The sequence below is a fragment of the Phalacrocorax aristotelis genome, chromosome 16, assembly GCF_949628215.1.
Source record: "Phalacrocorax aristotelis chromosome 16, bGulAri2.1, whole genome shotgun sequence".
Lineage (NCBI taxonomy): Eukaryota > Metazoa > Chordata > Aves > Suliformes > Phalacrocoracidae > Phalacrocorax > Phalacrocorax aristotelis.
The window spans coordinates 3,135,523-3,162,248 of record NC_134291.1 but is presented as its reverse complement, the minus strand read 5'-3'; the positions used below and the strand labels follow the sequence as shown (position 1 = coordinate 3,162,248).

Here is a 26,726-nt window from a genome sequence, read left to right as displayed (position 1 = left end):
ATCGGATCACATCGTCACTGGGAGGACGATTACAGAAACACCAGCAACCCCCCATCTAATGGTGACATTCCACTTTATGGCTCAAGGCAGAAAGAGAAAGCTTCCCCTTGCTGAAGACACCTCCTTATTCACCCTCTGCAACTATAATTAAATTATAGAGAGCAAACTAAGTTATTTAGTACCCCTATTAAAGATGGATGGGTCCTGCGCTTCTTTTTGGAGTATGTTTGAGGAGGAACAGCATGGAGGCAGGTAAATGCTGCTTTTCCAGGGATCTCGCGTCATGCTGATGAATAGCGATGAACACGCTCCATCGGTTTTGAACATGAAAGGCCGGCGGATAACCCAGAGCTGCAGGAGCTCCTGCACTTTGTTTGCAGCAATTTTGCTTTGTTTTTAATGCATATGTATGGTCCCTGGCTGCTTCACTGAGCAGGTACCTCCGGGCTATTTTCACCCATTATCCCCTCTGAAGAAGATGATGTGATCTGTGCAGCAGGCACTGAAACCGGGCTGGGAAGGGAGAGCTGAGCCCCGATACACCAGCAGCGAGCAGGGCTTGTGCTTGCGGAAACCGCCCAGGGCTCTCCCAGGTGTCACGGCCAGGCTGGGGGAGCTCAGAGGATTTGGGTGGGAACCAGCCTCGCACCTTGGGTAACTCCAGGATAAACAAAACCAGCTCGCAGAGCTACATACAATCAAACTCCTTGTTTGCTCAACCAGGAACCTCATGTTTTTGCTGGGGGGCTGGGAAAGCACCAGTTTGGTGCTGGGAGGCAGGACCCTGGTGCTCCTCTCGCCCCTCGAGCACGCAGCACGTCTCCGGGGGACGGGGCAGGCCAGGGGCACCAGCAGAAACCCAGCGGGATGCAAGGGGAGGCGTGTTTGTGAGGAAGGATGGGGAGCTGGTCCAGGCCTGGTGTTAAACGAGTCCCCAGGAACTCAGCTAAGGGCCGGTGCCCAGGGAAGGCGCATCCAGGTGGACGAGGAAGCCGTAGGTGCTCGAGGCTGTCACAGGCTGCAGCAGTTTCCCCCTTTCCCAGGGGAGCTCCCAGAACCCGAGAGCCCCGCCACCGGCACGGGGCAGCGTACGGACACAGCGCTCAGCAAGCTCTCCGTAAAGCCACCCCTTGTGGCCAGGCGCCACCAGAATTCCTCACCGGGCTCCCAGCAGATCCGCGGCCCGGCTGGCCAGAGACGCTGAGACGCACCAGAAAAGGAGTGCCTTCTCTTGGAGGTCTGGCAAACACCGCTCTGCCTCAGGCGCTGCCAGCCTTCAGCTCCTGGCCCGGCTGGCCTGGAAGCTGCCAGGAGAGCCGGGCCAGATGCTATCACTCCCTTACTGCCCCGCTACCTGGCGGAGAGGAAAGCCCGGGTAACGGGAAAGCGGTCAGGATGCAGGTGGACAAGCCCTTAAAGGACCTGCAAAGTCCCGACTAATCAGAGATAGCACAGGGCAGTGGTCAAAGCCCCCGAGAGCGAGCGGAGATGCCTTGCTCGTCGCCAACAGATCGACGGGATGTCTCCTGCTAAGCTTTGCCCAAAAGCCCGTTGTTTAGAGCTGTGGCACTACAATGGCTGTGCCCTGCAATAGCCAGCTAGTCGGCCGTGCTGTGACCTTTCTTGGCAAGGCCTGGGTAAGCTGCGTTCCCCAGGGGCTTGTTGCCCTCGCTGAGCCCGGGGCTGGGCTCCCCCTCTCCCAGCGCAGCGGCCCAGCCCAGCCGTGCGCTGGGGCCCCTGCTGGGACGAGCACCGGGGTGTTTGTTTCCATGCAAGCAGACACCCCGAAGTGCTGAGGGATGAGCAAATCAACAAGAAAAAAAATTTAACTTTGGCTGCTGTTGTGTTAAAAAACCTTACTATGAAGCTTTTATGCTGGGGCAGGAAGGCAAGGAGGGGGGTGCAAGCCTTTCTGCAGGGCGGTGCGTACGTCAGCGGTGCCTGCGGCCTGAGAACAGGAGAAAGCAGCTCACGGAGGGGGAATGGCATCAGGGGTCTGGAAGCCAAATTCCTGGTGGTGAGGGGCTCTGGTCCCAGCATTGTGCTGTGAATGGGTGGCACAGCTGGAAGCCTGGGTCTCCCTTCTCAGGGCCCAGCGCCAGAAAGCTGACGACTGCTCTCACCGAGTCAGACATCACTGAAGTGTTTAACATAAGTTTCTTTTTTTGCCCCTAACAATAAAGATTATAAAGCCATTTCCAAAACGCGGTACACACCTGATTTTCACTGACATTCCCTTCATTCCCTCCCCCAGGCCCACAGGGACCAGAATTTAACTCCACTTTAGCATCACTGGAGTCGATCAAGGCGCCGTAAGGCAGCTCAGTGCAACCACGGTGCCCGTGCTTTTCTGTCTCACCCCGGCTGCTCCTGCTCCTGATGGATTCAGCTAGATCTAGGGGCAGAGGTATCGGGAACCCACACAACGGGCACGCAAATGTGCCTTCTGCTAGGGACACCTCTTTGCTTTTGCTGGTATGACTGGAGCGACGTTGGCTCCCTCTGCCTCGGCCAAGAGGGGGGCACTGAAACTCCCCACTGCTTTATGCTAATAGCGCGTTCGGTACGGCTGGTTCTGTGTGCGAGTGCTATAGATCTCCATTATTAACCAGGCTGTTCTTCATGACTAATGATAGCGTAATGAATACATTCATGGTGTAAAATCCAATGTGCCTGCTGTCAGGCGAGTGCGGAATGGGGAAATTTGTGACTGCGGTTCATGTCTTCCAAACACAACCTGACTTCTGGCGGACGCGCAGTGCAGGTTGCTCTGCATGTCTGCTTCCCGGCGTTATTCATGTAGGTCACATCCATTTGTAAAGCTCCGGGGGCTCCCTGGGGACCCCGACCGTGCTGGTGAGGAGCATGTACGGCTCTTAGTGCTTGTGCGAGATGTGCCAGATGTGCAAGGCTGTGCTGGGGGAACGAGACCTGCTGAGCTGCCGCGTAGCTGAGCACGGCTTGGAAAGCAGGCGAGCTCGCCAGCCCCTGGCTCAGCCGTGGCAGCCCATCTTTCCCAAACGTGCTACCAGACTTGCAGCCACAGCCTCTGTGGTTACCGCCTCTATTTCCTCCTGTAGTACGTGGGGCAGTGCCCCAGATCACCTACCCCTAGAGCAGCGAGGATACGGTGGCACAGCTTTGCGCGTGGACGCTAGGACGGGCGGTCTAACGGAGCACCGTGCGCACGCTGTGCCATAGGACAGGAGAAATGCGGTGCTGCTGCTGGAGCATACCAACCACCACCCTGGGCAGTGACCTACAGCCTCTGGCTACGCTGCAGCAAGGGAATTCAGCCCACACCCGTGCTTAAAATTTGGGCTGGTTTCAATAAAGTGATGCTGCTTCACACTGAAAAGAAAGATAGGCAGGACAGGACTTCTCCAAAGAGTCTGCGCTCTCAGTTTTCAGATCTATAAGGTGACAGACACAGGGCCAGAGCCTGCTGGCCGGCTGTAACCAACAGAAAGTGTGGTTTACCAGCCTTTACTCTTAAGAGTGCCGGCTCCTGTCTTCCCCAGAGTCAGTGGGTGATGGTGTCCAGGTGAGTCAGGAAAGCCTGTCTCACTTTGCTGCCTCCGAGCCGTGAAGAACCAGCTAGTGCAGGACGAGTGTGCAGGGCTTTGGTCTTTACACCCCAGGAACAGCCACAGCAAAGCAGGACTTTGGCTCCCCGATGGGTACTTGGATTCTCCTCCCAGCTGTAATGACAGGTTTGGTGTGATCCGAAGGGAAAGGAATTGCTTTGCTGAGGTGGGACTCTGGCAGACAGTTATCTCCATCTCAAAACCCTGTAGCTCGGAAAGCAAGGGTTGCTGGTGGTGACAGGGGTCTTCGGGACTGCCTGGTTAGCTCTCGCAGGCTCCACTGCTGTTTTCATCCTCCTAGCACAAGCGCAAATGTTTTGCCTGTCTGTCCCACATTCCAGAGGTTTGATCCTGCCTTCCAAACCACAGCGAGCAGAGCTTGTAAAACCTGCTGGAGTGTTTATCGCTGCATAGCATCGTCTTGTCTCCAAAGAAAAAGAGGAAGAAATGGCTTAATTCCTTTGCTAAAGACTCCCTGGATGAGAGCAGTGATATTTCAACCAGAAGACTTGCATACTGTTTGATGGACAACGTGGGTGCACAGATACCCTCCGAGCCAGTCCAAAAGGATCCACCCTTATTGTGTAATGAACAGTAACCATCTTTAGTGGCATATAAAGAATAATTAGCAATCATACCTTTGAGTTCCTATCCCCCGTTGTGTACCAGAACAGCTAATACTATCAGTACAGGTATGAGAGTATCTAGCTGACACTGCCTTTAAATCATCATCTTAGTTAACTAAAACATCTATAAGCCTTAACATTAAGGAATGCAAGATTTTGCTACCGTTTTAATTTATGACAGAATTCTCACAGGCCTTCAATGCCTGCAAAAGGCATGTTTCCTTCACTTGCATCACTTCACAGGCTCGCTGCCTACACTGATCTTTAAACAAACAGTATCTTGAGAGCTGTTGGTTTTAATACTAGATATGATACCGGGTACTCATTCTCAGACAAAATACATATTTCATGCAAATTTGGAGCCTGTTTGAAAAACTAGGCCGATGACCAGGAATTTGAGTGTGTCTAGCTGGAAACATCCAGGCATTTTCAGAAATGACTGCATTCGCGTTCTCACTCTTGAAAACCAAGCCCCTGAAGAGAGTTTTAAATTGGACACTGCAAATGAAGAAGCCCCAACGTCCTTGTATTCCTTTGAGAACAGTGATTTAAAAGCTTGACTCAAAAGAGCTTCCCAGTTAAATGCCTGAGCTGGAGCTGAGGGCTTTTTCCTTAATCAGGACCAGACAAATTAAAATGAACACAGAAGACTGAATTTACACAACAAGTTATTCATTAAAGGAATGGACAAAAGGGGGTAGGGAAGAGAGAGACCACGTGAAAGCAAGAGAGAGTCCCCAAATGAGCAGACGTACAAGTAAGACTACGCTAGGAGACTACCGGAAAGGTGGCAGTAACAACATGCAAGTGTTACAACAACAGCCAAGATGATTTGCAGAAGTGATGAATCCTTTCAAACCAATCTAAAAGGAACAGCAAATTCTTAGCTCCCCTGAAAAAGATCGGACCTATTTATTCACTGTTAGAAAGGATATCTGAAGGATCTGGAAAGTGCATACCAGAGAGTATAAAAATAGTATCTCCTCTAATAGCACAAATGCTTTAAAACAGCTTCACTGGGAAGAGAAAAGCATCGCTAGGGCTGGCTGTAGTGGCCTAGCAGCTCCGGTGCCAGCTGTTAGTGCAAGGCTGGGTATTTCCAGAGCAGGATGGCACCATCTGCGCTCACACTCACAATGTACTTGTTCCCAGGGCAGATCTTGAGACGGGTGATGTTGCCACTGTGGCCCACTCCAACATGAGTCACTGCACCCTCGTTATAGTCCCACAGCTTCACCAGATGGTCATCACCACCTGCATTGGGCACAAAGGAAGAACAAATGATTACACAGAGTTCTGCTGCTGTTTGTTCCCAGATCCCAGGCAGGGGAATACTTGGGCATTCGTTTGATTTAGGAAGAGTGGGACACATTGTCTGGGGCATTACAGCAAAAACTACTTCTGCTCAACTGAAGTAGAGAGTCAGCGTCCAGCAGAGTGCTCGGGACCTGTACCAGCAGACCACAGTGAGCTACGGCCAGCAAGTGCTACCAATAGTATGGGGGGGCCTTCGAAAGGCTCTTAACCAACATTTGTTTAAGGGGTTAATCTGAAAGAACTGGTGCTGACAACAAATCTGTGGGTTTTAACTTACGGTTCTTACACACGATACCATGGCCCATCTATGCTAGTGCTAGGCTCCCAGAAGAGATGTCACGACGGTGGGGAACATGTGAGCCTGAGGCTGGACAGAGCCTGGGGTCATTCCCACTTGCGAGCCAACAGAGACTGCCAGGCTGCTGGAGCAGGGCCCTTGAACAGATCATTCAAGTGCACAGCAAGCACTGCTGAACTAAATGAGGAGCAGGGCAAGGTGAAACCCTGTATTCGTCCCTTGGAGACATCTGAACCTTGTCTTCACCTTTACATTATGTCTTGCAAGACTGAACCGTAGTATCTTCCAAGTCTGAACCACAGCCTTTTTCTAAGGAATTTTCTTCAGTGATTCATTTTATTTTCCCCTTTAGCTGACCCCTCCTTTTAGTTTTTTCCTTCTTTACTGAGACCCTTGGTTCATTGCCTTCCTTTCCCTGCTCTTAATATCACCTCCTCTTTCCTAGTTTCATCCACCCACTCACCTGTGACAAAGTATGCCCCATCTGATGTGATGTCCATCCCATTGATGGAACCCGATACAGACCCTTCCAATTCTCTGATTGCAGAGCCGTCAAACACTTCCCAGTATCCAATCTAGAGAGCAGACCAGAGAGGAGGGCTCAGCTGTGCGTGAACAGCACGCAGATTTCAGCACTGCCCTCTAACACAACCTTCTGTGGAGGTACAGGGGTTTCATCATGTAACAAGCGCCAGAATTTGTGTTTTGGAATGACTGCAAACAGAATTCCTGCAGTTTTGCTTACCCTTCTGTCTGTTCCACTGGTGATTATCTGGTACTCCTCGGGGTGGTAACACACACATTTGAACAAGGTGTTGGCTAGAATCATCTGTTTTCTTATGAAATGCCTGCAAAACACCCCAAACCAAGAAAAAGCAGTAGGGTCAAAAAATGAACTCTGACTGCCTGAAATATCTCTATACATCAGACCTCTCTTTCTACCCGGATATTTTCAGGTATTGGTCTGAGTTCAGGGTTTCATGAAGCCTTTTAGGGTCATCAGTTCTGTTCCCCATCACAGCTGCCTTGTAAGCCTTTTGATCTGCTGTCATATGAAGTTAAATTTTTTAATCCCGAATGCTTTCTGGGTGCTATTCACTATGCAAAAATTCCCTTATCCTTACCGCAGTGCAGGAAGTCTGCAGATCAGCAACGCTCAACACAAGTCGTACAGTGCTGGAAAACGGAGCTAGTGGGAAAATTAGGAAATCACCTGCTCCACCCCCTTGGCCAAGCAGGATCCAATACAAGTAAACAGCTTGAGACGAATGTTTGCCTAAACTTTTCTAAGAAGTTTCTAGCATTGGAGGTTCTACATTCTCCAACTTGATTGTTCTTTCTAGTAGTTTTTATTTCCTAACGCTCTTTTTCCCCTCCTCGTCACTACGTGGTGTCCCAAATAGGGCACAGTGACCCCAGGGAGGCATTACCAGCACTTTAAGTGCCCTGCAATACTTATCTGTCTCCTTACACAATATCCCAGATGATGCACGTTCCATCAAGGCTGGCTGTGACACACTCTCGGTCGTTCTTCTTAATCTTAATGCAGGACACAGCAGACACGTGCTCCTTCAGAACTTCCCCCAGTTTGTGAGTCCTCTCACCAATCTCCCAGACCCTCACCTGGAAAGCAGCAACAAACATCTGCTCTTGTACCACCTGATCCTGACTGAGCTCAGGAGGTGCCTAAGGCTTTCCTGAGCTCATTTCTTATAACATATACAGCAACTCAGCTTCAGTGGACTGTCTCCATTTTCCGGTGGGTTATTCCTGCAGCTGACTCATAAAACTGAACTGAGTTCTTGAGAATGTGATCCACTTGGTTCAGGAATTCCTGACCATTAACCCCAGACCTTGTTTTTGCCAAGTTCCCACTCTCCCATGCTTCAGTTTACTCATCTCTTGATCAGCAAAAAGCATCTAGTCCATGATATATTTCCAGCGGTGCTTTAAAGATCAAAGAGCAAGGTTTCTGAAATGGGATATAAAAAAGCTACCTGCTATTTGTGCTACATATAATGCCAGTAAGTAAATACAAAACAGCTTTCTAAATCTTTGATGTGAAATATGTGCCTGAAAGCACCTCTTTTCCCAGTGGCAGTAACAGCAAAGAAAGATCTTTCTGCTTTGAGGACTCGATCCTTCACACCTTGCATTTACTGTCCCACTAGTGCCAGACTTTATGATATCTATTTGCTTTTACATTCCACTAAGGTCAAATCCTAGTGAAAATGTAGAAATTTAGACACTGCCATCAAAAGCAGAGAGCGCTGACCTTCCACGTTTTCAAGTCTGATGCTGAGTTACCTCTGGGATCCGGATGTCCAACTCCCACTTGCTAAATGATCAAAGCATCCAAATCCCTTAAGCAACCCTGAGAGTCACAGCTCTCAGATTGATTTTGACAGAACCATTAGCATTTCGAACAGCTTTTTTTGTGATCCGAATGAATACTGGAAGTGCTCCCCTGCAGTTCTCATTTCCACTTAACCAACCTTTAGCTTTAATTCTGTCTCCGCTGTCTTTTTCAATTCAGAGATCAACTAACCAGAGCCCGTGTGTTGATACGGAATCTAGGTCCTCCATCTTCTGCATCCTCTAGTGCTAATCATCCAAGGCACTTAACTGTTCTTTTATCAGTGAAGGGCTGAAGCAGCTCATCATCTCTAATGTCTTTATGCAGTGAGACAAGGCAGTGCTGCCGTTACTGCTCTACAGGAGAGCCAAGGTGCAGGGTGATTCAGAAAGATGGGTCAGTGATTAGGACATTAGCCTGAGATTTGGAAGACCTAAATTCAATTCCTCACTCATCAAGACTTCCCATGCCATCTCCAGCCGGGCACACCGAACGCTTGAGATCAGGGTACACAAACAAAGCACAGAGCGGCTAAATCAGTCAGGAATCCATGCATGATTAAATGTCTGGTCTGAGTGCTTGCCAGACTGCAGGGAGAAGGTCCAAAGCAAGGCAAAAAACCGAACATGAGCTTTCCAAGTCTGATTATTTAGCTTTAACATAAATAAACACCCTGTGTTTAAATTATGTAAACAATAGGAGTGTCACTTTTACAGACTGAAAAAGGCCACAACTCTGTGAAGTGTATGCAGTAGCCACAGTACATGGTGTTTGTTTTGTATGGCCTGAAAAAACTGTTGAACAACAAGATTGTATGATGCCTACAACATATTTTCTGATATTTATTGCTATTTGTGTTGGAACGTTTCCATAATTGTATTAGGAACTGAGTCATTATTAGAGTCTTTTATTAACACCATCACCTAGACCATATAGTACCATCCCAGAAAATTACCCCATAGTCACCATAGGGATATAAAGTGAACTTTGTGCTGTGAAGTGAATTCGTACAGGTCAGTTTGGACAGGACTAAGACTTCCAAAGCAATGACAAAAAGCAAATCAGTGCTAGAGCACAGTTAGACGGAGCCTTGCAAACAATGACTAATGCTGATAAGCCAAATATAGGGGAGAGACAAATGAACAAAAAGGATTAAGAGCATATTCTGCATTAGAAGGATTTTCAAGACAACCATGCCGGAAGAAATCGGGGTATTGTTTTACATTATGCCCTCTGAGAGCAAGAGATTTGCATATATCCACGGCTCACATTTTCAAGCTCGGTCCTTTGCTCAAGTGAAAGCTAAGAATAGCTCACTTTCTGACTAAGCAGTTAGAGATGATTCGCAGGCCCTGCGATGAGAGCATAGAGCTGCTCCAGGTTTTTAAGCAAAAATTACCTGCCCTTCGCCTCCTCCACTAATGATCCGTTTGCAGTCACCGGTAGCAGCGATCGCCGTCACTCCCAAGCTATGGGCATGGTTAATCATGTACATCAGCCGTCCAGTCTCCGGCATGAAGGCGCGGATTTTCCCATCATTCCAAGCTGATGAATAAAAAGAAACAGATTACGCAGGCGCACAGACTTTCCTCCTACTATTGTCTCCCTTTCCTTTCCAAATGAACCCATTTTTTCATTAAGTTCCTTTATAAGGCCCACCTTCCTGTCAGATCACCAGTATACACGTGAAAACCACTGTACTGTAGGTCAGCCTGCAGAGCTATAGCCCCAAATAAATTATTGAAATTTAATTCCTTTTGGTTCTGGCTATGGGCAAATTGGTTTGGTGACAATGCGGGAAAGGCATCGCTGCTCTAGGACTGCAGTAGTTCCTGTGTAAGCAATTTGCATGGGGCGATGGGCAGCAGGGTTTATGCAAAAGGTGGTCTACATACATCACAGGTTAACCTGTTGCATGCAATAAGGTTAATATTTTAGAATTAGGTCTTTTGGATAGGACTGAACTGCATCCTGAATTGCTGGAATTCACACCCAAAGCAAGGTCTCCAAACCCTGCCTTCCACAGACACTGTACTACAGCAGCAGGATACTGGAGGCCAGGAGCAAAGTTCATTGCCCCAGCTGCCTTTGGGTCAAGCAATGAACTGAATTTAAACCCATTGCCAATTTAAACCTCTCTTCAGTCTAACATACTGATGCTTATTAAGTATAGCAACACTTGAAGACTGGACTCAACCATGGGTCTGGACTGATCGTTACCTGAAATGATGCTCCTGCCATCGCTCATAAACTCTATGGCATGGCAGGTCATGTTGGGGATGACGATCCGTAGGAGCTCCCTGTTTTCTGGGGTGTGCCAGACCCGAATATCGCTTTTGGAGCAGGTAGCGAACAAGTCGGAAGTTCCCCTGGGGAATTCAGAGAGGACAGATAATGAGGAGGGGCATACGGAAAACACCTCTTTCTTTGTCAGATCCCGAACCATCCTTCAAAGCTTAGCTGCTCCTAACATGCAACTGTAATCTTCCCAAGAGGGATCACCGTGGTTGAGACAAAGGCCTTTTTCATAGGATCACCTTTCTCACATAAAATTCCCCTGGTTGGTTTTCTATTCAAACATTCATTTTAAGAAACAGTTACATTAATGTGAAACTAAAAGAATAGTTTCTACTTTAGGTGAAGTTGTGACATTTATTCCCCATCTTCCATCTCCAAACAACTTCACGTGTTGTATATAATAGACAGAAAAGTGGGTGTAGAGGTGCTCACTGCCCAGATTTAACATCAGGGACAAACAGCAGCCTCGTATTGTAAAGATGTCATTTTTTATCTCGCTTACTGGATGATTCCTATTCAACATCGCTGAAGGCAATAGGAACGATGGCAAAAGCCTGTTCGTAATATACTTGTTATACGTGTTTGAATAAAAAAAGGCCTGCGGCATTTCAAAAGCTATGGGACCGAACGCTTTGAAATAAGCTCTAAACCACACATCCTGGGGACATGACAGAACGTGAAATCTAGAAAGGTACCACAAGCTTTTGTTCAGCATCACCATCAATGCCCGGAAAGATGAACCAGGACAGAGAAAACTGGCACAACAAAAGTGTGGCCCCTTTCAAGCCCAGCTTGCACAGGTGCTTTATAAAGCAGGATAACATCAGCAATTGAAGATTTCTCAAATAAGCCAGAACAGGGAATTAAGCCTGTATTTCCCAACCAGTGACACGCTCTGTTCAAGAACAGTTAACAGATAAGAAGTTTAAACATATACGCAAGGTTGTAGTCCTGAAGTCCTTACAGTCATCACTAAATCCAGCTCATCCAGCTACCTCTGTGACACAGAAGCACCAGTCAGGTATACTAACATCTGATTACCCTAAAGCTCCAAACTATTACTCATTAAAGAGAAGAGTGTGGATTTTTCAGGCTGGTGACAAGCAGGGAGGAGCGCCCCGTGTATTGGGCACTTCGCTGTACCTTGATAAGATTTGATCCTTTGTGCCGCGTCAAGAAGCGAGGCAATAACAACATGCCAAAAATAAAACCTCATTGGGATCAAACTCCCGTCCTCTCTCTGCAGAGGAAACAACTAACCCATTGTGGGTTGTTTTTTTAAATAAAGTATCACAATCCTACTCTACAGGAAGAGGGAACGCTTGCTGTCTGTTCGCCAGACAAAAGCAGACAGAATACACGCCGGTGTACCCAGCTTCTCTCGTTACAAGCCTAGAATTTAATATAACGTGCCATATTGTCAAACATGAAATCGTAAGTGAGGCTGAGAGACTCAAAAAGCCTCTTTGAACAGCTCTGTTAGTCAGGTTTCAGGTGATGTTAGAGGTGAGTAGGAAAGCTGACACCTCTACAAGCTTGAGCTGCAAGAGGGTAGGCAGATGCAGAGTTCCAGGAGTCACACTGCTGGCAGACTGAGAGCCCCGAGTCTCAGAGCACCAGCCCTAGGAGAGCAGGGGGAGGTTACCATCGCTGCCGTTACCCAAACATAAGCAATTCTAGTTTTTTTATTTAGAATTCTTGCTGTAGATTGATGATTTTTCCAATTCTCAAACTGAACTGCTGCCTCCTGCTTTCAGGCAGCCGCTCCCTTGCATTTCACTGCTAGGTGAGGGCATTGCCTGTATAAATCATCCCATAAGGTTGGAAAAGACCTCTAGGATCATCAAGTGCAACCACCAACCCAACACCCCCAGGCCTCCTAAACCATGCCCTGAAGTGACACGTCTACATGGTTTTTGGACACCCCCAGGGACGGTGACTCCCCCACCTCTCTGGGCAGCCTGTGCCAGGGCCTGACTGCTCCTGCAGTGAAGGCATTTCCCCTCATATCCAACCTAAACCTCCCCTGACGCAGCCTGAGGCCGTTCCCTCTCGCCCTGTCACTGGTGCCTTGGGAGCAGAGACCAGCCCCCCCCTCACTCCAGCCCCTCTCAGGCAGCTGCAGAGAGCGAGAAGGGCTCCCCTCAGCCCCCTCTTCTCCAGGCTAAACCCCCCCAGCCCCCTCAGCTGCCCCCCAGCACACTTGTGCTCCAGACCCTGCCCCAGCCCCGCTGCCCTTCTCTGGACACGCTCCAGCCCCTCAAGGCCCTTCTTGTCCCGAGGGGCCCAACCCTGAGCCCAGCATTCGAGGTGGGGCCTCCCCAGTGCCGAGCACAGGGGCCCCATCCCTGCCCTGCCCCTGCTGGCCACACTGTTCCTGTTGGTAGGCTTTGGGTTCCTGGGGGTTACAAGGTGTTGACGTAGGCATCCTGGCCTTACTGGCAGCTTACTCAACTTTGCCAGCCAGAAGCATCCCAGCCAGTTATACTCACAAAGGAAAAACGATGTCATGGACGGCTTCGTTATGGCAGGCAGCAACCAGCTCCTCTTTAAACGCAGTGTAGTTAACTCGATAAATCTGGCACTCGTTTGTCCCTACAAAGAACTGGTGACCCTGACCTCTACTTGTCAGGGAAGTGACAGCACCTTGAACTTGAATTTTCCTGTTAAGACAAAGCAGAGTTTTGGCCTGACATTGACCTCGAGGTACTTATTTCCTAGCTTCCTTCTTCCCCTGACTTTATAGAGTCTTGACTTTCCCCGCTCCCCAAAAAAAGCTCCATAACCAGGCTGTGGTATCAACGTGCAAGAACATGGTCAGGACTAACATTTCATTCCCAGTCGCATGTTAATACTTCATATGATCCTGCCTGTCCCACCTGCTGCTCTGCCAAGGCTTGCAAAGGCAGCGCTTTGGAGACTTGGTTTTCTGGACCAGGGCCTAAGGTAACAGCATCTTTGTTGATATTCTTGCTCAAGTGCGCTTAAATATCCCATATTCAAGAATATTTCCAGAGAGTTTAGATCTTCTGGGAATAGTTTTAGTTGTACAAAGCTAAGCTGGCAGAACCATACGCTTAAGTTGGCTACACAAACAATGCAAAATTAATAGCTGCGAGCCCAATTTTCAAATCGCATATGGGGAAATGCCGCTTGCAGCTTTCTATTTTGTATGCAGAATAAAGCCTTGCATGTACTCCAGCCCCTCCAGACACATGCCTATAAAATTAGCGGAGCCCTCCTTTACAATCCCATGTCCTCCAACAAACCCTTTTTTAGACAGCAGATACTACTCTTTCTCAGCTGGCGTAAATAAGCATAGTTTTATTGATTTCAACAAACCTGCCTCGCTTTGCATCAGTTTAGGATCTGACTCCTAATGCCTAAAAGGAAACACTGGTTATTTAAAATGAACAAGGAGTAGGGCAATTCACTGCTGTGCAAACGCGTGCAGTAATTTTCAGTCTGCTTCAACTTCATTACGCTGGAACCACACTGTCTGTTTGGTCTGCGGGATTGAAAAACCCAGCTTTATTTGGTTTATGCCTTTATGTAGAAATGGTTGGTTCTTATCTGGTGACCCTTTGGGGGAACTGTCACCTCCACCCTCCTGATTCTCCCATCTACAAACTCACTTCATTACTTTGTAGTTTGAGCCTTTACAGAGAGCTACAATCCCTCCTCCGGTGCCGACTATTAAATCTCCTGTCTTCAGCAAAAGCAAAGCTGTGACTCCCTAGGAGAAAACAGGATTAAAACACAATTGGATGGAAGCAGAGTCTGTTTATCGCTGCAGCCATGCTGAATAGCACAACGGAGTCTCCATGTCGCTCCCAATGGCAGTCCTTATGACACTCAAACATGGCTTTTTCAGTATTCCTTGACTGACCTAGGCTAAAGAGTGACCCTCTAGAGTGAGAAGGGAGAAAAGAGTTATTAATTGCAGGTATATGTTAACTAACACAGTATGAGGACCAAGCGAACAGCATCATCATGGATCCTTCAGGGCAGCTGGGACCACGTACGAGCCTACATATCCTTGCCTTGTTCCAGCAAGCAATACACACGCTTTATATTAGTGCCTCCACTTTTCCTTCCTCTGGTTCTCTGACAACAGCAGAGGGTAAAGCTCGGCCTAAGCATCCTTTCCTACAGCTCCTTTTAGGACAGATCCTCTGTGTCCCAGGCCTCTCTCCCTGTCCAAAAGATGCAATCCCATCTCCCACCTATTAGTAACAAAACACATTTGTCGCAGAAAAGCTTTGGAAATTAGACAGCCTGCCATCAGCACGGGTCTCTGCTATTTACTGAGATGAGCAGATCAACAGGAGGTCAGCCATTAGAAAAAGGAGAAATGCTTTTCGGTGGATAAAGTACCAGGCTACAGTAAAAACCTAACCACAACAAAATGAACAAACAAGCAAATAAATGAAAGCAGTCCTCAAAATTGTCACAAAATTTCAATGAAAAGAAAAATCAGTCTCTGCTTCAGTTCTGCTACCTGTGAACTAATATTACTCTTCCGTACACAAGACAACAGATCAATTCTTGAAAATCTCTGAGAGGCTCCAAGATAGGCTGCAAGAGGGGTAAAATCCTGATGGTCTTACTGAGAAGAATATCCCTCCTAGCCTGGGGGAACCTACGCATGAATGAAATGGAAAGGAAAAGGGAATAAAGGAGCTTTATGCCATCAAAACTTGGACCGAAAGCTAAGCTCCGTCACGAAGCAGGCGCGTACAAGAGGCACCTCCACTCCCACCAAGAGGGCAGAACCCCACCGCCGTCACTCGTTCCAAATCGGAGAGGCCAGCCGGGAGCAGCTCCAGGCTCCCTGCGGCTTGTAAGGAGCCCGTTGAGCGCGACATTTGAAGTTGCAATACAGGCTCCAGCGACACCTGCCACCGCGTGGGCTAACAAGCAGTATTGCCAGCTGTTGTGATCGGACCGGCATTTTCACAATATTAACATTTTTGTCCTTTAAGCCCGAGCTCATAGAGCCAGTATGTGAAAATAACAATGTCTGGTGGAGTTTTTTTCTGGAAAAAAATAGCCCCACCTCTAGCATTAGTGCTGTGAAAGCAGGAAGGAGCGAGTCCTCAATGAATAAGCAAGAGGCAAATCAGAATGATTCCGCATCTGTTCTTCAGGAAGAAATCTCTGTCATGCGCTTGGCTTGTGATTTTTGAAAAACTACAGGTGTCAGCATTTTATGATAAAGTTTGACATCTAAGCAGCACCACCCAGCATTCCTGTTCTTCTCAAGCATTAATCAGGACTAACCCCAGTAAATTTTCAGGATTAAACACTTTCAGAGTGTTTAAAAGAATGAAAGCCAGGAAGCGTTGCTCTTTTGTGTGGAAAGAACTGACGCTCTGAGGAATGGGAGAGAGGGAGTGAAGAAAGAAGAGAAAACAAAATGGACGTCTGAGCTATTTTAACCCAGAAAGGATGTTGCAGAAGCCACAGACGAGGTCTGATGGATTTGGAAAAGTGACTTCGGTTCATTTATCAAAGCAAATAGAAGCAATTTGTTGTTTTTAAAGTCTTGCTTACACTTTTTGATGGAAAAAAAACCCACCACATACGTAACTGCGCGTTCCAGTGCTGGTGTTCCAGGCAGCCTTGCACCTACCCACGCATCGGCTTAAGGACTATTTACCTTCAGGATCAAATAAATATGGATTGCAGAAAAAAAAAATTGTAAAGAATTTTCCCTGAGTTGTAATTTATTCACACTGAGTTTCTTCATTAGCGTGTCTCCACCGGTAGCATGTCCACAGTCTCCTGTAGTATCAGGACTGATCGCTGGGAAAAACACAACCTCCAGAGAGGATTTCATGCCACGCTATCGCAACGCTACCAGGCAGGAGGCCAGCTTTCATGCAAATATTCTTAGCGAAAGCACGAGAACAAAGGGATTCTTTCTAATCAGGAATACGATCCACAAGCAGAACGGTTTCTGAACAATGTTTTTAAAAATTTCCTATGAGGTGTTGGCAGCATTTTGCGAGTCCCCTCTTATCACAGGCCCATCAGCTCTCGTTTGATGTACTGTTTTGCAGTTTTTCCTGTAAAAGCCTTCCACCTCAAATGCCCTTTGGGTTTAGCATTATGGCAGGTGGTGGCATTAGAAATCAAACCTATGACTACATAGTTTATCTGATTACAGCTCCCTGCTACTTGCTAATAAATTAAGGTTTTTGCAGCACTGCCAAGACTGCTTTGATTTTTCCAAGGTATCCTCTTCAGTTCTTCAATTTGAGAGGGAAGCGGGTATTATTAAGACAGAAAAAAACCCTTACAGTGGCGAGGATTCATTGCCAGGCTCTAAAAATCATCAGAGTTTGATTTCAACCTTAACTTGACAACTGTGCTTCTTTCTTGTCCAATCTGTTCTTTGACTCACCAGGAGCAAACAGATAGCTTTGCAGGTTGCACTCGTTATTCATGGAGTCAAGCAGTTCATGTTAACGATGTGATGAATACTCTATTTTATATACTGCCAGTCCTCTTGTAGATGAAATGCAGAGTCTAATGTAGGAGGTTAAAAATATCACCATTCATTATTTACTTATTACAAAAAGAAACCACTGCTTTGAAGTATGATTATAAACAAAAACACCAACAAAAATCCAGCCTGCCCAGTCCCTCCCTGCAGGGCTACTTGCTCTTTGTCCCATTCTGATCTCTCGCAAAGCTCTTGAGCGCTCTGTGAACTCTTCCGGTGCTCCTCCTTTAAATATATTTTTTTTTTTTACAATGCAAATCACTCCAAATATTTCTGAAAATGGATTTGCAATCGTACATCCCACTTGGCAGCTCAGCGGGTGCCTTATAGCTCCTCAAGCCTGCGATGGGGATAAAAATTAATTTTGCTGTTTATTCCAGTATTTACAGACGTTACAGGAAGGCACTTAACTCCATATAGATGGAAAACAAGTTGTTTTATCATACCAGCGAACTATTGTGCCACTCCTCTCTTCAAAACAGAAACAAAGACATCTTCAGATCATGTCTATATAATAAACACATTCTTACATATCTAAAGGCAAGGTTCCTTTAAGGTTGACCAAACTTATTTTCAACAAACACCTTCTCCTCACCCAAGCAGTATCTAACCTCTTTCTTTAAAGATATGCTCAGCGTGGGGTACTGTGGGTTCCAGGTTTAGAGTTTCATGATCTGCCATTGGCTCATAATTCCCCACTGTGACTGGTGAACAAGGTTTTCAGAGGTACAGGATAACATTCGTTCCCAAATATGTATCTTCTCAGGTAAAATTGCAATGAAGTGATGAAAATGGTTCCACGGGAAGGGAGGCTAGGACGGTTCACCACTGGAGGATGTACGGCCAACCTCCCCACCGGGGAGCTGGAAAATGCCTGGTTAGGAAAGGCAGGCCATGTCTCAAAAGCCAGGCTTTGGAGCAGTCGTGCCTACCTTCTGAAACAAGACATATGGCAGCTTTGCTTTGCGTGGCTAGAGAAGTGAGAATTTCTGTTACAAGTACTAATACATGGTACATTTTCAAGAAAGATACAAAAGGTGTCTTGTAAAATACACACAGCTCTACGGGGGGGGGGAATAAAAATCAACACTTCTAGGGTTAGCAATACGATGTACTAAATTGTGTAGAAACAAGGATGCAAATACTTTTGTTTTGATAAATGCTGTGCTTTTGACTTGAAAAAACATCTGCAAAATACCTCCTTCAGCATTGAAGACTATGCTACAGTTGGGAGTTTCTGCCATAAAACATTAGATGTTACGTGTGTTCAGCGAGGGCTTGTTGACAGTCTAGTGACAAGGTATTATTTGTATGCAGAGATGTGCGATGGGTGGGTGGAAAGGGAATCACAGTACGGAGCGAGGAAGGGAGAACTGGAAAGTATGAGAGTGGGTCTGACAGTAGCTGGAGATAAAAATGTACCAGCAGCTTCTCACTGCCTGCAATAATACAGGTTTGCCCTGATGAATTTCCCATTTTGGGCGCACGGAAACTGCATTGGAACGAGTGAGGGCAGAGGGGAAGAAAGCAAGAGGAGAAGGGGTGACAGGGTTAAGCACGTGTCTGAAAAGCCTGTCTTCAGAGACAAATGTCTGGTTTAAGCAACAGGGCAAAGGAGGAGACTGGAAGGACTACTTATTATTTCCACCGAACGCGAATGTCTCCGTTTCTCTCCCTTCTCCCCAGCTGACCAGTGGTACGCCTTAGGTAGCTGCCAGTCCCTAACACTAATAAAACAAAGCATAAGTCAGATTAATGCCTACCATCTCTGGTCTCCTCCACAAGGCTGGCAGGCAGCTGTGACAAGATCCACTTCCAGATCTCTTCTCCCTAACATCTTGTCAGTCTCTTGCATAGTCAAAGGTCCTGTTTTTTCTTCAGCTTTCCCCTCTCAGAAGCAATGTCAGCTGGAGCTCACGATGCTCCAGAGGTCTCTGCCACAAACTGCGGTTCCAAGGATTTGCCTTATGAGAAAACCTCTCACAGTACGGGTTGGACTGTGGTCTGGCTCTGAGCCTCTGCCTTTCTCTAAGAGGCCCTAGACCCTCCTTCAACCCCCAAATATTGCCATGTCCTGCTAATGACCCTATCTGACCGCTTCTTTAGCGATGGTCTCAGAAATATATTTTTGTGAAGTCATGTTTCCAATGCATTTGGTACCCTGAAGGTGAGGGAGTTCAGGACCTTGTGTGGCTTCAGCCAGCTACTCCGGGCAAGGTACGTGTCCTGCTAGGTGTAGACGGACTCAAAGCATGCAAGCATTTAAAAAAGGAGGTGATATTCAATCATCAAGACCTTGGCATATAAGACAGCAGAGATCAACCAGGACGTGGGCCCAGTGTGGATGCAAAACCCTGCAGCGTGACTGCTGGAGGTCTGGCTGAATGGCCTCCAGTACAGGTACACCCACAAGAGTATGCACCTTCAGCAAACTTATGATTTCCTTCAGGAAAACAAAATACATACACTCCTGTCACTTAATATGTACACAGAATTAAATGACTTAGATTCCTACGCCGCAATGCACCCTACAATGCGTCCTACAAGTGGGTGAGCAATGGGCTGGCAGCTTGGGCCCAAGGGCTTATAGCAAACGGGGTGACATCGGGCTGGTGGCTGGTCACTACGGGGTTCTGCAGGGATCCATCCTGGGGCCGGTGCTCTTTAATCGCTTCATAAATGACTTGGATGCAGGACTGGAGGGAATGCCAATTAAGTTTGCTGATGATACAAAATTGGGTGGAGCTCCTGACACTCTCAAGGGCAGAGAGGCCCTGCAGAGGGATCTGGGCAGGCTGGAGAGCCGGGCAACTACCACCGTATCGAGTTTAACAAGGACAAGGGCTGGGTTTTGCCCCTGAGGCACGGCAGCCCTGGCTGCACAGACAGGCTGGGGAGCAAGGGGCTGGGGAGCAGCTCTGCAGGGAGGGACCTGGGGGCTCTGCTCGGTGGCAAGTTGAACAGGAGCCACCAGCGTGCCCTGGCAGCCCCGAGGGCCAGCCGTGCCCTGGGGGGCATCGAGCCCTGCATCGCAGCTGGGCAAGGGAGGGGATTGTCCCACTCTGCCCCGCGCTGGGGCGGCCTCACCTCCAGTGCTGTGGGCAGCGTTGGGTGCCACAGGACATTGAGGGTATAAAGCTACTGGAGAGTGTCCAGAGGAGGCCGGAGTTGGGGAAGGGTTTAGAGGGGAAACCGTACGAGGAGCGGCTGAAGTCCCTTGGGTTGTTCAGCTGGAGCAGAGGGGGCCGAGGGCAGCCCTCATGGCGCTCTGCAGCTCCCTCCCGAGGGGAGGAGGAGGGGCAGGGCTGGTCTCTGCTCTCTGGTGACCAACGCCAGGACCCGAGGGAATGGCAGGGAGATGTGCCAGGGGAGGGTTAGGTTGGGCATTAGGGAAAGGTCCTTCCCCCAGAGGGTGGTGGAGCCCTGGAACAGGCTCCCCAGGGAGGCATCACGGCACCAGCCTGGCGATGTTCCAGAAGCCCTTGGACAAGGCCCTCAGAGACACGGTGTGAATTTGGGGTGTCCTGTGCAGGGACAGGGGTTGGACTCAACGGTCCTTGTGGGTCCCTCCCAGCTCAGGGCATTCTGTGATGCTATGAATGCAAGAGGGAAAAATGAGTGATAACTTCTCCAACCTCCTGTAACAGATAAACTTTGAAATACATTTCAAAGAATTCAGTGGTTCCAAGTTATCCCAGAGATATGGGCACACGCAAGAGACACTACATTTTGAACGGGCACACATATGGCTTGTGTGTACATGTGTTGGTACAAGCAAAGTTCAGGAGGGTTAGCGAAAGCAGTCTGGAGTAGCTCTTTCTTTGGGCTGACTGCTGAATTTTTCTTACAGTTTTTGTGTTTGCCCTCAAACCAGATCTGCTTCTTTGTAGCACAGCTTCCCCGTGGCATCCCTAACAAGTACATTCAGTACTTCCATCTGCATTGCTTCCCCTGCTGCTGACTGATTTTCCTGGTTTCTAATAGAATCGCAAAATACATTCAAGCTAACGCAAGAAAGTTTTTCACGGAAGTGTTTGAATTCCTTAGGTATCACCCCTCCATTGGGTATAAACCGAGAAGCTACGAGAAGTCTTTTATAGCAATAAATAAAGAGGAATCAAGAGCAAGCGTACTAGCTGTTGCTGATTGTTTATCACTACAGCTCCCTGCGTGCAGAATTCTTGTACAATGAAAGGCCAAAAGCCCCTTATTCAGGAGGTACTCCCGTCGGAGCATACTCATACAGAGACCCATGAGTCCCAATTACAGCAAAAAAAGCTAAGTTAAAAGAACTTTGGGGTTATGAAGTCAAACACTCGGAAGTTTAAAAGCAATAGAATCAACGTACCCTGGGCAACCTTGTTTTGTCCCAATGGTGCATATGCATTGTAATAAACTCTTTAATTATATTATCTACACCACCTTTTCCAGTAAGGCCCCTGCCTCATCGCTGGCAGAATCAGAATTTCAAAAAGACGACCTCCTGAAGGAAGGGGGAGGAATGGTACGGGGAACAAACATAAAAATCCAGGGGGTTGGGGTTTTTTAAGAGCAGTTGCAGTGTTTTGAAGCACTTCCAGAATACTCTTCCTGTGGCAAACAGCTGCCTTGGAAAACTTCAGCCCAGACAATTTAACAAATCTGTAAGATCTGTATATAGGACCTTATAGGAGTAAGTGTGGGAAAGCTGCTCAGATAAGCACTTCTACCAGTCTTCCCAGGAATGTCCTCTGTCTCACTCCAGCTAGTATCTTCCTAAGAAAACAAAGAACTCAGAACTAACTACTCCATTTTTATGATCATTTTTCTCTTTTTATGACTTTCACCAGATTTATTATAAAAAAGAGTCTGTGGGATGACACACAAGATTCAGGTAAAACCCAAATTCTGAGCCAAATGAAAGTGAACAAAGCTGAGCTAATGGTCTCAGCCTTCAGGATCAAGACTGAGACACAAAGAACTAGCAGCACAGAAAAAGGGTTGGTCTGCGCATCAGCTTTGCAATGGTTCTCCTGGAGGTTGCCCTACTTTCAGTTACTAACAAAGAGGAGGATAAGGAAGAAAATTCAAGTCACAGAGCTGCTACTCACCGAGCTGAACTTCTCCTTCCGGGGCCCATAGTCAGTCATCAGGTTGTGGTTTGTATTCACTTTCAGGACATCACCACTTGATGTGCCAACATAAAAATAATTATCATCATCTGCCATCTATAGGAAAGCGTAAAAAAAGAGATCATGGTCTGGATAAAGAGACACTTGTCCCAAGCCCAGCACTGGGCTGCGTGAATAGCTTTATTTCAGTGCATTGCCAAGATTTAATCCAAGGGGATACAGCCAATGTTTTCGTCCGGTCACACTCAAAGCTCCGTAACACTGCTGAACGCAAGACATTGTCTAAACAAATCTAGATAATATTTTGAAGCAAAAGCGAGATTCTCTTGGTGCTAGCGCCTGTGACTAAATACATGCTGCCTCTCTTCAGAAGCATCCAAAACACTCTTTCCCAGGATATGGAAGTGGTGGGAGACCATCTGCCACGAGCCAACGCTTGGTAACTTGACTGCCATCACGCAGCTGTAATTGGCATTTCTAGCATTACTATAAAAGCTTGGGGTTTTTCTCTAGTCTGTAGAGAGTTTCTTAATTTAGCCAAATCGTTTGGCTGAAATGTACCTTAACACACGTGATCACTCTCCTCAGTTGCCCTGTCTGGCATTCAGTCGGCCAGATTTTCCTATTTGCTAGATCCAGTTCCCATACTCGAATGGTCCCACTGTAAGAAAGAATATAGTGGGATCAAAACCCGATATGCAGAAACACACAGGTTTTTTTCACTACTAGAAGAATTAAAAAGCCTTTACCAGGCTACATTATTCTGAAATTTTAATAAAGAGGAAAAGAACAATATCAGAGAGGCCAGAACTAAGTCTCTCTCTTTTCTGCTGTCTGTTACGGTAACTTTTCCCAGGTAAATCAAAAATCTTAAAGGTTCAGCAAAAACGTGTACGAGGATTACAGGGGAGTATGTAACAACCTTGGCGCTTCATTTCCCAAAGAGACATGTTTGTGGAGATCTGAGTTCCCAGAACAGGAAATGAACAATACAGGACATTTGCAACTACTTTCTAGCGCAATTTAACGGACAACATAGGAGCCAATATAAAACCTTTACACACAGTCACTCTAACATTTAAAAAAGTGTTAAAATTGCAAAGGCCACCACTTGTAAGTGCAACTGCAGCCAAGAGCATCCAAAGCCTTCCCTGATTTAAAGGGAGGTGCAGGTCCTCAACACATTTAAATGTCAGGCTAGATATACGGGGGCTGTCTCAAATCCACGCAGAATGTGCCTTTTTGTACAAACTTTTGTTACAAGCTAGTGACCAATTGTACATCGCATCTGGTGAGGAGAGGAGATGATCCAACGACCTGCAAGATATCATTGTTTCTACATTAATTAACCATTGTTCGGAGTTGCTCACTGACTGCTTTTCTTGTGTAAACACTGGCAACTAAATATTTTAAATGCCACATGGGGAACACTGAGTACAAAATCCTGCGATCAGGACCAGAAGTGGCACGTGCGGGTCCCTGTGTGCTGCTTTGAAAACATATTGTTGTAGAACAAGCAGAAATGCCTTAAAGGGACAAGCTGACGGATATTTGTGGGTCCATTCAGAGCAAAAAGAAAAAAACATGAGCACACAGTTGCTTAAGTTTCCTTGTATTTACGTAAAGACTCTTTGTAAAAGGAAATAGGTCCATGGGTTCTTTCCCTCATTTCTTTCACCTAAATAAAACCTTACTTTCCAGCAGTAACAAACGTCTCGTCTCTGCAGCTGGAGCACACGACGACGGTCGCGCTCCCCGCGCTGCGTGCCGAGGCAGGGCTCCCGCAGACGGCCTCTCTCTTACCGACGTGCCACACGACCACGCTGCAGGAGAAGGAGGGGCTTTAAATAGCTTTGCTTTTTGACAAATTACTTTACTTGTGACAAATTAAAAACAAATTACTAAAAAACAAAACCTATTTTCCTGCAGTCTGTTCCCACCAGGACACACAATAACTTTGTAGAGATTTTACCCGAGAAAGACCTTATTACAAGCATGTGGAACTGCAGTTTACATCCCCTGCTCTTGAAGCAAGGGTATATGTATTTGCCAGATTCCTTCTGCTGAGCAAGACTCAAACCATGTCTTAGGCCACTCGTAGAATCTGATTTAAAATCACTTTTCATTCCCCTCTTACTTGTCTGTGTGTCAAAGCAAGCCCTCTGTCAAAGTTATATTTCCTCAGGGCAGTGCACTAAGCCAGCAGGCTGTGCAGGATCCATAAGGTTTCTGGGTGATGACACCAGCTTAAGAACTAGCTGCTCCCCTCGTCCTCTCCCTCAGCTGCTTCCCCATACCCTGCACTCTGCCCACGGTACCCACCGGGCTCCCTATCGGACAGAGCTGGGTCACTGAGGAGAGACGGCAACAGGGGAAAGAGCCAGACTGACAGAGAGCGACGAGCGAGTGCTCCCTAAGAGCATCCTTCAATGCCCTACAACCCATCAGGAATCTTGTGCCAAGAAGCAGAAATCGTTACCTGCCATCATCCTGGCCTCCCAGCGACACGAGATAAAGGCTGCTTGCAGAAAATGCTAGTCCTTCCACTTTACCCTTATGCAGCGACAGCCGAGCAAGCAACTCCTTCTTCTGGAAATCCCACAGAATGATGTCTGCCTGCGGTGCAAAGCGGAAGGGGTCAAAGCCAGAGCATTAGATATAACACACAGGAGTAGAACCAACAACTTCCTCTGGCAGGAAAGTTGTTAGAAGCAGCCCAGCTTAAGGTTAGCTTCTACCCAGCCTAGGGCTCCGCTGACATGAATACGCTTCAGATTAGGTGCTGTAATAAGTGTTATTCCAGCTTACCGGCTGAGTAGCTTTATTTCATTTCAAAATCAAAATTTACCGTGAGACACTGAGCATTTGACTTAGATTTTAAAATACTGAAAATGCTAATACTTGATTCCTTCCAGGCGTCTCAGGGTCTTTTCAAATAGGCAAAAATTAAACCATAAAGAACTTTAGAGGTCTAAAAATGCTGATAGGTACCTGTCAAGGGCTTTTGAAAGTCCTAAGCAGCTCTGGAACTCAGGTCTCACTTTAAACATAACACCATCTATTAATGAATGTCCAATGAGATTTAGGCTGCCACGTGCCCACAACACTTTGGGTAAAAAGGACCGGAACTAAGAAATCCCTCAATCTAGTTAACTCAGTCCTAGGGAGACTGCTTAATACTTTACAAAACCATAAAGGCAAATCCAGCAACGGACTAACCACAATTTCTCATCCTCTGCAACATCCTCCCACTGTAGGCATTTGCTTTCCAAAAAAAGGAAAAATAAACGAAAGGTGTTGCCTTCCCCAGGGTTCCGCTGGCAAGCCAACTCCAATTTCTTTGGTCAATATTATGCGGTTAAAATTAAAGCATTATCCACCTTGAAGCCGATGAAAGTGACTTGTCCGGAAGCAACGTACACCCCGTTCCTGGACACGACGACGCAGGAGACATTATTGGTGTGGCCGTGCAAAAAAGCCTGTTTCTTGCTGTCCAGGTCTTGAATAACTACAGTACATCCCAGGGGATAGAGAACGTGCGCCTTATCAGGGTGGCAGATGAGGCCACAGGGTACGTGCCCTGCAAGAGAAAGGAGGGAAAGATCTGCTGGATCTTAACGGTTCTGGGGGCTGCAGGCGAATTCCCCTCCCCTGCCCCAAGTCCCAAGCGCAGGCTGACCCCTCCCCAACACCTCCGCGTCGGTGGCCTTGCTTATCGCACTCCCTAAGGGGAAATCGCTTGCCGCTTGCTCCCCAAGCTTTATCTCACAATGAGGGCAAACCCAAGAGCTTTCCAGTTCCCCCCAAGGCGTTCAGCAGAACAACCCCACGTAAAACCCACGGGTCACCTTGACACGTTTCGGACGGCGCTGTGCGTCCTACAGCTGCCAGGAGACGGAACGGGCCCCGCGGTGGAACGGGCCCCGCGGTCGGAGCCCGGCAGCACATAGGGCTCCCCAGGAGTGGGCTGACGGGGGCCACACCACCGGCCCACCCAGGCCTGCCTCAAAATAGCTGCAAAGCCACACGTTTCCCAAGGAGGCGGCCGGCGGGAGAAGCCCCGGCGCCTAGCCCCCATCCCCGGGTACAGGGGTGATTACGAGAGTGTTTTGTGCAACCCAACTTAATTTTATTTTGCAATTAAGCTCTTCTCGTTCTAGTAAGCTGGGTAATGAGAAAAAAATTAACAATAATCCCACAATTTGGTCAAACTTTTCCTATACTTAACTTTGCGCGCTTCTCTCGGGCGCTGGGCGAGGGGGGCAGGAGGAGGCGGCGAGGGCGGCAGGAGGGACCCCGCTGCTCCCGCATCACCCCACAGCACCACGGCCCCAGCCGAGACCCCCGGCTGCCCCCCGCGGGTCCGGCCCCTCCCCTCAGCCTGTCCGCTGGGAACCCCTGCCCCACCGCTGCCCCCCGGCGCCCCCACACCCCGCTCCCCGCCCCCGGGTGCGCCCCCCCCGACCCCCGCACTACCGTTGAAGCCGATGGCCGCCCGCAGCGAGAGCTCGCCCACGGCCGCCATCGCCGCCCCCGCGCGCGGGGACGCGCCGCCATGGCAACCGCGCCTGCGCGCCGGGCCACGCCGCGCCCCAGCCCCCGCCCGGCCGGCAGGGGGCGGT

At 47.9% G+C, this 26,726-nt stretch overlaps 1 protein-coding gene across 1 annotated transcript; it reads right to left on the bottom strand.

The window, feature by feature from the left end:
* Positions 1–4,763: 4,763 nt before the first annotated feature.
* On the bottom strand, positions 4,764–26,643 carry CFAP52 (cilia and flagella associated protein 52). Its single transcript, XM_075111347.1, has 14 exons — positions 26,581–26,643; positions 25,485–25,684; positions 24,584–24,720; positions 23,799–23,927; positions 22,666–22,765; positions 22,084–22,200; positions 14,118–14,218; positions 12,975–13,145; positions 10,405–10,553; positions 9,584–9,729; positions 7,300–7,451; positions 6,574–6,676; positions 6,292–6,403; positions 4,764–5,467 (listed from the first exon to the last, which is right to left on the bottom strand). Exons 1-14 carry the CDS (start codon positions 26,627–26,629, stop codon positions 5,292–5,294), a joined length of 1,842 nt encoding a protein of 613 aa, XP_074967448.1. The 5' UTR covers positions 26,630–26,643; the 3' UTR covers positions 4,764–5,291.
* Positions 26,644–26,726: the final 83 nt, after the last annotated feature.